The 11,702-nt window shown below is 39.8% G+C and overlaps 1 protein-coding gene across 1 annotated transcript; it reads left to right on the top strand.

Annotated features, from left to right (window-relative positions):
* The first annotated feature begins 1,283 nt into the window (after positions 1 to 1,283).
* On the top strand, positions 1,284 to 7,472 carry rdh8a (retinol dehydrogenase 8a). The gene is made up of 7 exons (XM_041967935.1): positions 1,284 to 1,391; positions 1,478 to 1,665; positions 4,170 to 4,331; positions 5,359 to 5,538; positions 6,060 to 6,153; positions 6,253 to 6,436; positions 6,535 to 7,472. Exons 2-7 carry the CDS (start codon positions 1,560 to 1,562, stop codon positions 6,760 to 6,762), a joined length of 954 nt encoding a protein of 317 aa, XP_041823869.1. The 5' UTR covers positions 1,284 to 1,391; positions 1,478 to 1,559; the 3' UTR covers positions 6,763 to 7,472.
* The last annotated feature ends 4,230 nt before the right edge of the window (positions 7,473 to 11,702 follow it).

Genomic DNA, 11,702 nt, shown 5'->3' with positions numbered 1-11,702 from the left:
TAAAATTGGATGAATCTGTGGAAAATGTAATCAGATTTCAAAGGCAAGAATAAAAACAAGGAAAGAATCTACACTTATGTAAATGGTGTGGAGCTCCATCTAAAGCTTGTACTGTCTCCACATGAGAAACAAACAGCACTGAAAATATCCAGCATTGTAATCCCAGTTTCAGTTAACACAACAAAAACAAAATATGCTTATTTTTCTTTTAGTCAACACACTAAAGAGTCTAGAAAAACTATATAAAACATTAGAAATTCACATGTTTTTTTTTCCAGTTAAAAATCCAATAGTAGCCAACTAGAAAAAAATCAGTAACTAGGGAATGAGACAATTGTGTTTTTATTTCAGCTATGTTGATATGACATTTAAACAGATGCAAAATCATTAAAGTGAGTCCAAACAAAGATGTGAAAGACACACACACACACATATCGCTTTTAGATCAAACGAAAAACATAAACTGACAGTTATCTGATGTAAAAACGGTGATTTGCCGTTTGCTTGGTGTTGCATCATATTTAGCAACAGGCCCCAACAAAACAGACTCCGACACTAAAGCTTTCTGCTGGAGGGAAAGAAGTCTTATCTAAGATCTTATCAGAATAACTTTGACCCTTTATAACGTCAGAGAACAAAGTCCACAAGGTAACAAAACACTTGATACCATCAGTGACAAATCAAGCTCAGACCCTACTTCTCATATCTAATTAGTGTCATCGTTTGGGTTACAGTAGAGCAGTTAGCACTACTTAATCCACTATTTTGAAGCTCAATACTCGTGTTTGCAGTTCCTTTCCTTACCACAAGATGGCAGTGCAGCACAGTTAACTAAGTTAAGTTTAAAGGCTTTGACAAATTATGGGTTAGCAAAGAATAAAGGGTTTATTTAAACAAATCAGCCGGAAGCAGAGTGAAAGTTTAATTTGGGTCTATGGTTTGGACCAAACCTATGATAATAAAAACAGCAGCAAAATCAATTATAATGTAGGTTATTTTGAAAAACAAGAGGTACAAAATGATTTTGACTGTCATTTAAGAGTTTTGTTTATCAATATAAATAATAAAAGAATGAATCCTATCATTTGGGTAGTCGACTTAAAATATGTTCACACTATGAGAATACCTCCTGTACATTATACAGTGTAGAAAACCCTCTACGTGTGTGATCCGTGAATTACAGTAGTGTGCTTCTGGGGTCAGCAGCTCAGAAATCAAGCACTGCCCCCTCTGTAACGCGCACGTGTGCGCATGCACGAGCTTACTTTTTTAAAAGGAATTAACTTGGCTACATTTCTCTCTCTCTCTCTCTCTCTCTCTCTCTCTCTCTGACCGGGCGGCACCCATCAAGTTTTTAAAACAACAAGAGGTGTTATGTCACGTCTTTTGGGGTAACTGATTTTACTGAACATGTGACTGAATTAGGTGCTCACATGGCTGGACTGGCTGCATGATCCGCTTTAGTTTTTTTTTAAAGGTCCGGTGATCGGTAGCTCCCTCCACAGCGACCATCCAGAGCAGAGGACCGCTGAAAAACACAGCGTCTACCCGGACAAATCATGGCGAACAGTGGGCAGAAAGTTGTGCTGATCACTGGCTGTTCCTCGGGCATCGGGTTACGAATTGCCGTCACGCTGGCCAATGATGAAAAGAAGCGTTACCATGGTAAATGCGCATTATTCTACATTGTTTCCTTGATTCGACCCATCAGTAGTAAGTCTATAACAGTGTGGCTCGCTTGAAGGCTAGGTTGGTCGTGTTTACTTATTCTGCAACACTTTGCTTTCGCACCCTTTTACGCAGAAAGTTAGACTGAGACGCATGCACCAAGCTCTGTTTTAACCACCCAACATGATTTTATGTAGCTATAATGTCTAATTTTACAGCTAACACATCTAAATTTGGAATCATAACATTTTGTCAAGACTGAGATACAGTGGCCCCTTTAGTTTACCTATTATCATCTGAAAGCCCCGCTTCCACGGAAGAGGTCTGCAAGGATGCCGCTTGCCAATGCGGGATTCAAAAAAGGAGTCTTGTCAGTTCTCTTTCAATTGACTTCTCCTGCACAAAGACCCCTTTTAGTGCCATGAATTGTAGAGCGCCTGCTCCAGTTTAGTGCCGTGTCTAATGTGACTATAGTCCCCTCACTGGAGCGATTGTGGAAAGGGGGACAAAGTTTGAGACCTGTACAAGCATGGGTTCACTCTGAAGCGAGGGCCATGTTTGAAGTCTTCATTGGTACACAGAGGAGCTGGGGTATCCCACTTTGACATTGTTGGTCTGTGTTCCCCTCCTGCTTCCCAGCCATCCATAATGCTACTGTAGAAACCTTTTCATTTCAGGGACCCTTAGACAATTATACCAACTCAGCAACCCACCCCTATTGGTTAGAGTTTAGCTCAAGACCTCAGTGACAAGATTTTGCTCTTAGCTGTAACTCTCTACAGAACAGTGAAAGCCTTAAATACTGGAGTCATAGTTTGCATCATAATGAATAGATGGGTGAAGCCATGACTGCTAGCATTTTTCCACTTTAGAAAGGACCGTGCAAGGATAAGTGGAGTTTTTTTGTTTTTGTGTGTGTGTGTGTGTGTGTGGTTTGTTTTGTTGCTACTTGGATCTAAGAATTTATTACTGTGAAATAGATGAGCAAAACAAAAGTGATTAATTGCTCCCTCCCTCCTAACACTAGTGGAGCAGATTTTGTTCCGTGCTGTGAGCTGCTTTTAATAAGGCCACATCTTGGAGCTGATCTCCTAGAAAATCCAACAGAGATTAAATATTACACTGTGTGTAGAGTAACAATACAAAACTAAGCAGCCCTCAAAGTCTCCTGTGTTTATAATGTAGTGTGGTGCATTAAACAATGTTCAAGCTGCCCAGGAATATTTCCTTCAGGAACCAGAAGAACAATGGATCTCTTGTTGACCTCTCTGTCAATACATAGATAATTTAGTTGCTTACATGGACGTCTGCTTCTCAAATAAAAAACATTAGCTGTAACTACAAGGTTTCTGTCATAGTTTCTGATAGCTTTTAAAGACAAATTATGTCACATTTACATGTAGGCATTCTCAAAAAATAGCTGTCATAAAACGTAATGAGGATAAAGCCTTTTTAACATAAGCTATCTAATCCAAAAACAACAGGCAGATTAAAATGAATGCAGGAATTTGAGGTTGTTTACTTCTGTTTATTGACAATGTGCAACAGCACTGCCTCTCTCCCCCTGTTAGGTAACCTCAGCCAGCATAGCATAAGCAGAACACACAATGTGGAAGAATCCATGGAAGTTAAATAAAGACTGTGATGATAATGATTGGTCATTGATAGGTTCCTCTGTTTTATGTAGGTTAAGTGAATGAAGTTCACAGGAAAGTGATTCTGTGTCCTGTAACAGGCGTGGCTTCTCTGGGTACTTTGACCCTAACTGTCTGACTCTGTCCAAGCTGTGTGTGTATGCACATGTGTGTGTGTGTGTGCGCTTTAATGCTGTTGTTGATTTTGCAAGCCCTGTCTGCTGATTTTGCACAGTCCACAGAAACAAATATATATATAATTTTAAAAAAAAATTACCTGTTACTATCATATGATAAATAATGAAAGTATGGAAGTGAAATGAAATGAAAGAATATATAGAGAGCTTTTTACTGGTTGTTTAAAAGAGCCCATTAGTCAGAGAAAAGTTTGACCTGGGAATGCCATTAAAAATGAGGGATAAGTGTCATTTGGATGACGAGCATCGTTTCTCTCCAAGTTACATAATGACAGTTTGTGAGGAACATGCAAATGGAAGTCATTGCTGTAACCGAACCATAATCGTCTTCTAACGTCTCCCTAGTAATTTTCTCACATAGAATTAAACTGAAAATAATATGAGGTCGTAAAAAAAGCTATGAATTCCACAAGAAACAGACTTCCAAGTAAACAGCAGCAAAACTTCAGGGTCTAAAGCCAAACAGCACTAGTCCCACTCCAATGGAGCAACAAATGGAGCAGGTATGGATTTATGAATGGAATATATGTATACCTGCAGTTTCTAGAAAACATAAAAGGACAAAGTTCATATCTTACAATGATGTTGGTTAAAGAAAAGACTAATTCCACTATCAGATAGGTTTTCTTGTTACATTAGCCATGTTCACCCCTTTGTCTCTCTCAAACAGTCATCGCCACCATGCGGGACCTGAAAAAGAAGGACAAGCTCGTGGAGGCAGCTGGAGATGCATATGGGAAGACCTTGATGTTGCTTACATTAGACGTGTGTAGTGATGAGTCCGTCAGGCAGTGCATCAACAATGTTAAGGACCGCCATATTGATATTCTGAGTGAGTGTTTAACAGGCCTGCCCCCACCTTTGATTTGTTCCCTATATGTGGATAGCTAAACATGAGTAAATATAGCTTTTGTCTTTTGCTATATATTTTAAAACACCTCATAATTATTTTTAGTATGTAACTTGTAATGTATGTTTATTTATTCTGTTTCTTATTCATGTGTAGAAATGATAACCAAGCATGCAGATCACTAACCCCCACCTCCTGCTGCACAGCCTGTATTTAATAGATGCTGTAATATACCTTTATGGTTTAAAATAGCTTTTTCAAGGCAATTTGAAGGAAAATAAATTACAGCACAGTGCTAACTGTTATGATAATTCATTGTTAAGAAAGAGGATTTGAAGACACTGAATAGAAATGCTTTGACAAACTGGTTAAATTCTCTGTGGTTATGCAGCTGAGTGGGTGGAGGGAAAGTCTTGAAATTCCAGTGGGCAGATAGATTAGGCACCCACAAAAAGGCCATCATGGGCTATCATAGGTGAGATAAAGCTCACTTTGGAAGTCCTGCAGCTGCATGTTTGCACAGCACCTTCTTTGCCTGATCTGCATTTTTAAGCGCTAAAACAAAGCAGAGGATAGCTCTGAAAAACAGAAATCACAGTGGATGTCGGCAACAATGTGCTGGGTCTCCTTTAATGGATTTTGTTCCCCAGTGGATTTAGTGTTTCTGGATTAATGGCTTCTGAATAAGTACCTCTATTCTTATAAACCTTTAGACTGGATAAAGCTTCTATTTATAAACCTGCCTCCATCTTACTCCAAATCCAACATTGCACCCCTTTCACGTAATTGCTCAACACTCAGAGGTCCCTGAACTTGGGATGGTGTTACATCACACCTCTCTGCTGTTGTCACACACTGACATCTGGTGGTAGCATCAAGTAACGACATTTGTGGTCTACAAAAGCGTATTCTCACAGGGGTGAACAATCTGAACCAATTAAAAAGGCTGAAGAATCACAATGTTGGACATATGAGCACATCAACTGTGTGTCTGTTTGCTTCCTATCAGTCAACAATGCAGGTGTGGGCTTGCTTGGACCCGTGGAGAGTATCAGCATCGAGGAGATGAAAAGAGTGTTTGACACCAACTTCTTTGGTGTAGTTCGAATGATCAAAGAAGTGATGCCTGACATGAAGAAGAGACGTTCGGGACACATTGTGGTCATGAGCAGTGTTATGGGTCTCCAGGGTATGAGTTATTGATAATTAATGATGTATTAGAAAATCAGCAATGTCTTTTAATATGATTCAAGAAATAGGCCACAATACTTAACATTTCTGGTAATAAATAAATGTTTAAATGCCAGTTTTGTAAAAACAGACAAGAGTAATCTGCACAGATAATATGGTGTGCCACAGATTAGTTAGTATTTTCAGGGGGAACTAATGGTAGTTTTTACCTGTGTGTCTATGTCTTGCATTTGCTGAATAGATCAGTGGCACAACTGAGTTCAAATAGGAAGCGCATACAAAAAATATTTAGTGTTTGTTTTTACTTGTTGGAAGTATCATGTGGTTGAGATTACCTGAACAAGTTAATGAGTTACTAAACAGACTTTCATAATATGTCTAGCACTTGCAGGACATTTATCTATGAGATAATTCAAGTAAATTAGTACTTTATGTGTAAATAAAGTTTTGTGTTGGTTGAAACTTGATATTACATGACATTGATGTCCTTTATCTTCATGTTCTTTACTCTTTAATCAGGAGTGGTGTTCAATGATGTTTACACTGCCTCTAAATTCGCAATGGAGGGATTCTGTGAGAGTATGGCTGTGCAACTGATGAAGTTCAATATCCGGTAGATTACCTTCTTTCCTCTGTCGAATTTTCACAGCTGTCTTTATTTTTTAATGATAAAAGCTCCCTCACGTATCGTCCTCTATCTACCTCACCTCAGGTTGTCCATGATTGAGCCTGGCCCTGTGCACACCGAATTTGAAACAAAGATGATGGAGGAAGTGGCTAAGATGGAGTATCCAGGAGTAGATGCAGACACAGTTCGATATTTTAAAGATGTTTACTTGCCATCATCCGTAGATATATTTGAAGCCATGGGCCAGACGCCAGAGGACATAGCTAAAGTAAGGGATTGAGTTTCCTACTCACATTTAATCAAACCAGAATTTAAGAATTGTTTTATCAAATACAAGTCATCTCTCTTTATTTTTTATTCCTCCAGTGCACTAAGAAGGTTATTGAGTCAGACAGCCCTCGCTTCAGGAATCTGACCAACAGCCTCTACACACCCATCGTGGCCTTAAAATATGCAGATGAGACTGGTGGCTTGTCTGTTAACACCTTCTACAATCTACTCTTCAACTTTGGGCCTCTTATGCACATCACCATGAGCATCCTGAAGTGCCTGACATGCAGCTGTCTGCGCCGACGCACCATCTCTCCCAACTGAAGCCAGCGTTCAATCCTTTCCTTAAACATAACCTCCCAGTCCCTCAGTCATTCCCTGAGGTTCACTGCTGAGCAGATAGACTAGAACCTGTAACCTGGAGAGAAGAGGTGCCTTTTAGTTCAAAGACACTGCCATGATAAGCTTTGTCAGACAACATGCACAATTGCACAAGTTTTTGTTCACAGAGATGTTATGCGCAGGGTGATTCATGTACTGACAGAGAAGCATACATGCTCTAATACACCAACACTGACAATGGATTATTGTACACACAGTACGTTTAAGAAAAGAAGCCCTTGCCCTACTTTACCTTTACCTTTTTTTGCAACACAAAAGGAGCTGAGAGGAAGAAAACTCAAAACATGAGCTACAAGAAGCACAAAACTGGAATTAACTAATACGAGAAACAATGAAAATTGTAGAAGTAGCTATACAATAACTTGTAGCTTATAGTTCCAAACTCAGGCTAACCAGATTTATGACAAAAAACATGACAGAGTCAGAATATATATAAATCAGCTTTTTCTGTACTGTGCCCTTAATTTCATGTTTGCCTTAATTGTAGTGTTCTCATGGTCGTAACTGCTGTTTAATCATGTTTTTAATCTCTTGATGAGTGGAACATTTTTGGTTTTTAAGGTTTGAGAACGGGCAGGTCAGATATTTTCAACAATGATATTTGATTAAAAATAAATTCAGTTTTGATTTACCTCACAATGTTATTTTTTAAATTAATCACAGAATTTTATCATTAGAACCTATTCTCTTATACAAAATTATTATGATACTTATGCATATTGTTTTTTCAGTTTGCAAGACTTCTTAGTTACCAAAAGGGGGCAATATTTCCCTTTTTTCTCCCAAGTACCTAGACATCAGAACAGACAATTTTCTCTGCAGACATTTTGGGTAAGTCACAGCAGTAAAAGGTTTAATGGAAATAATAACAACAAAATATTTTATTCAGTCTTATTGGGTTCTTCCATGGTTTTGGTACTCTGGCTCAATACTGTTTCTACTGGTTCTACTGAGCCACTATAAATTAGATGTACTTGATCTATATGATAAATCTAACTTTCTATTTATTCTTATGTGTGTGCAGGACTGTGGGTGAGCCATGTCCTTGCCTTTGATAAACAACTGTAATCATTAGCTTTGGTTGCAGCCACCATGTTTTCATTGACAGAAGACTTTTGTTCCCTGCTTTCTTTTCAACTTATCTTCCACTAATACAAGGCTCAATGGTAATTTATCCTGAACATTTTGAAAGATTCATTTGGGAAGATAGTAAGCAGCAGATGTTAGCAAAAGCAACAACAATATCTCTGAAGACAAAGACTTTTGAGACCACATTTGAGTACAAAACGCATCTAAGGCCACCAGCAGAGCACATACTAGTTTTTGCATATGCGTTTTGTGAGGGTGCTATCTGTGCACATGCGCACATATTAGCATGTGTTTGCATGCGTGTGAATGTGTGTGTGTGTAAGTTGTTATATGAGCATGTCTATGGGCCAAGTTAGTGATCTGTTGATGGATATAAAGAGGTCATGGCCTGCCCCCCATCAAAACCCCTCCCTTGAACCCCCAACCCTCTCGCACACACACCCGGCTTTGTGCCGTGTGAGAGAATGTGACCTGGTTCCCATCCCTGAGGAGGGGTGAAAACTAATGACAACCTCAGACACATTGCGCAGCCCTGAGCCTCCCTCTCCAGCTGGCCCTCTTTGCCCATCAAGCCTGGACCCCCTGGTCCTGGTCCACACTGGGAGAGGCCTGCGGACCAGTCTGCATTGCCTAGTTCACCCTACATGGAGCACATCCTGCTCCATCGCATGGCTTGTTGCGTTGTCTGTGTATTCCCAAGACAGTTATACTGACCGGCGAGAATGTGCAGGGCTTACAGTAAGATGATAAAGCAACTGGTTTCAGACCTGTAGTTTCTGAGCAGTGTACAATGAGTGCAGTGCCTAAGCTCTGTATATGTGTCTTCATCAGAGGCGACAGCTCTGCACAATGGAACAAAGACACTGTCAATCACAATCAAACGGGTGTGTTTGCTGGTTGTTGGGGAAGGGGGGGTAGAGGACTGAGGAGGTTGGGGGAGGAGCCTGTACGTCCTGAATGTTCAGAAGGATGCCAAGACCCAATGTGGGACACTGAGGGCTAATGGTAGGGGGTGGGTAGAGGGTTTTGGGCAGCAAAGGGTGGGATGTATTGCACTTGGGAAAATGAGAATTGGGGTGCCTGGAACTGAATAGAAGACCTATTTTCAAACTGAATAAAGACAGAAGTTACAGCAAAGTCTCATTAAGCAACAAATTTTATCAAACCATTGTTGTGTATTTTTGTTTCCCAATCAAGGATGTAATTGTAATATAATGAGGGTACCATGATGTAGTTAGGTCTTGTCATAATTTCTGAGCCAATTAACACACACTGGGTTGGGCAAGTTTACCATGTACCCACTAATAAACTACTTGTTGTTTTGGAAAGAAGAACAAATATGTGCAGGAACAACACAAGGAAAGTAGGTAATCTTTAGTAGTTACCTTTGGTATCTTTATCAAAATTATCTTGCAAGTCATCTAGGTTGTTGGATGCAATGTTACTTTACCACATCTTAATCTCACTGTAATCATCAGCAGAGAAACTTGAGATTAACTTAAATACAAAACCAAATTGCAGAGGTTAGAAAACAGAGAAAGCTGACTTTTGAAAATGATAATTGGATGAGTGGAGACAAAAAGTATCACAGAAACAGAGAAAGTTACAGGAAAAAAAGAGCTCTAGGATGCAACTATTAAGTAGAGCTGATGTCTAGACAGAGGTGCTTCAGACTGATCCCAGGTCAGCATGGGTCTGAATCAGGCTCCACATATCTGTTTTGTAATTACTTTAGTTGTCCTCAAGAATAAAGTTTGAATAGATCTAAATAACATCTCAGAATAACAGAAGTACACTTCACTATACTCTACATTCCAACATACATTTAAACAAATGAGAGCAGAAAAAACAAGCTGAGGTTTGGTCACCGTTTACCATAGATGCACGAGACTACAGATTTAGCCACATGGGACATATAAACTGTCAGCAGAGCTGAACTGGGGCCTGAGGGGAGCTATTAATCTTTATATAGTCAAAATGGGAGAAGCTCAGGTTGCCCTGTGACAGCAGGGTCCATTAGAGCAGTCCACAAGTAACAAGTAGAAACAAACACACAGCTTCCACCCTCTGTCCATTCCTTTGCCCTTTCTTCCTCACTCTCAGTCCCACTGTCTGTCTGCCCTCTCCTCCATCCTTCTCCATAACTCCACTGTGCAGTGACCTCTCACAGACCCAGCGTGGGTCACTTGTTTTTATTCACACATGCAGAGGGTGGGAATCATCCCTCATTCTGAGTCGAGATGCTTGTTTGTAAGGCCATTCAGGATTGATTAGAGCACAAATAAATCAAAAGAATCATGGCTCTTGCTAGCCAAGCATCCACATTTTTTACACACACAAAACTGCAATTGTCACAATCATTACAACATTGGCGCTGTTCCTTTTCCCCACTGCTCTTCCAGAAAATAAACAATCCAACAAGAATTTCCAGACCGGGACTCAATTTGCCAAACATTGTGTTTTGATGTAAGTTCTGCTCGATTCATTCTCTTTAAAGTACTAGTTCACTGTGAAACTCTGTGATTAGAGCTTTTAATCTGTGTAAAAGCATTGTAAATTTCAAAGGAGGGCATGGTGGTTGATTGCCTTGGGTTTAAAGATGAGGTAATCTGAGTTGGGTAATATGATCTTTTTTTTTTTTTTTTCTTTTTTGTTATATATTCCATTCAATTAGTCTGAAAACAAAGCTGCTGAATCGTGTTAACGCAAATCTTTCTCAAAACCTGAAACTCCTGTTTATGTGCAAGATGAGACAAGAAGGGCATGACTAGGTCCAATAACCAAAATGTAGAAAACAGATAAAGAAGAAAACAACACAAGCAGTGAAGTGGGTGCGCATATGAACATGCACTCTTCTCAATGTTCTATGTCCTCATTTCTTCTCTAACATATCATCTCCCCTCTCCTTTTCAGCCTCTTCCACCACAAATCAGTTTCTTCTCTCTTCCGATGCTGTAATTAAACGTCTGGGAGTCTGATGTTTTCTTAATTTACAGAAAAATAACAACATGCTTTGCTTTCTGGTTTGACCAACACCAGTAGAGTATCTCCAACCCAAATATGACCATCCTTCTAATTTGTTCCCCATAAGGCTGTGTTTTTTCCTTGTGCCTCTCACAGCGTGAGAGTGTGTTTAGTGGGTGTTAATGTGTATCTGTGTATGAATCAGAAAGAGGACTGAAATACAGACACCAAGAGGAGTGGTGCCTTGCCTGGTAAATCTGGCTGTATCCCAGCTTCTTTTCTCTGCCAGAGAGAAAACTTCGTTCAGAACCTGATCAACACTGCCGTGGATTTGATCTATTCACTGTCGCCAACTAAAAAGATGAGACACCAATCAGGGTGCAGGCACACCCATGCCAGGAACCCTGTCTTAGTCCAAAGAGCCAACATGATTGTTTATTCAGCTTGAGTGCATCACATTTTGGCAACCAGGGTGAGAATGAATAGACATACAGAATTTCAGTTCATAGGAACATTATGATAACATGGCTTTAGGGCCTCATTTCAACATATGGAATAAAGAAAATGCTTATTGTGTACACACACATGCTCCCAGACTGCAAAACCACTCCACTAAGGCAGATTTTTTTATATAATTTTTTCATCAAAACAAAAGAAGACCCATGTCTATTGACCATGAAAAGATGTTCGTAGATTTGTCCTCAGTGAAGAGATGTCTTTGTTGGTTATCTCCATTGGTGAGCCGCCTCCATTTAGCTCAGCCTAATCAGAACACAAACACGCCTCTGTCATTTGGCCGCTCTCCCTCT

The sequence above is a fragment of the Melanotaenia boesemani genome, chromosome 2 (genome assembly GCF_017639745.1).
Source record: "Melanotaenia boesemani isolate fMelBoe1 chromosome 2, fMelBoe1.pri, whole genome shotgun sequence".
Taxonomy (NCBI): domain Eukaryota; kingdom Metazoa; phylum Chordata; class Actinopteri; order Atheriniformes; family Melanotaeniidae; genus Melanotaenia; species Melanotaenia boesemani.
This window is presented reverse-complemented; position numbering and strand designations above follow the sequence as displayed.

What these genes read in the sequence shown, in the direction of transcription:
- rdh8a (XM_041967935.1), top strand. Translation starts at nt 1,560, where the DNA reads ATGGCGAACAGTGGGCAGAAAGTTGTGCTGATCACTGGCTGTTCCTCG. An exon ending in TGAAAAGAAGCGTTACCATG is followed by an intron (nt 1,666 to 4,169) that starts GTAAATGCGCAT and finishes TCTCTCAAACAG; the next exon opens with TCATCGCCACCATGCGGGAC. An exon ending in CCGCCATATTGATATTCTGA is followed by an intron (nt 4,332 to 5,358) that starts GTGAGTGTTTAA and finishes GCTTCCTATCAG; the next exon opens with TCAACAATGCAGGTGTGGGC.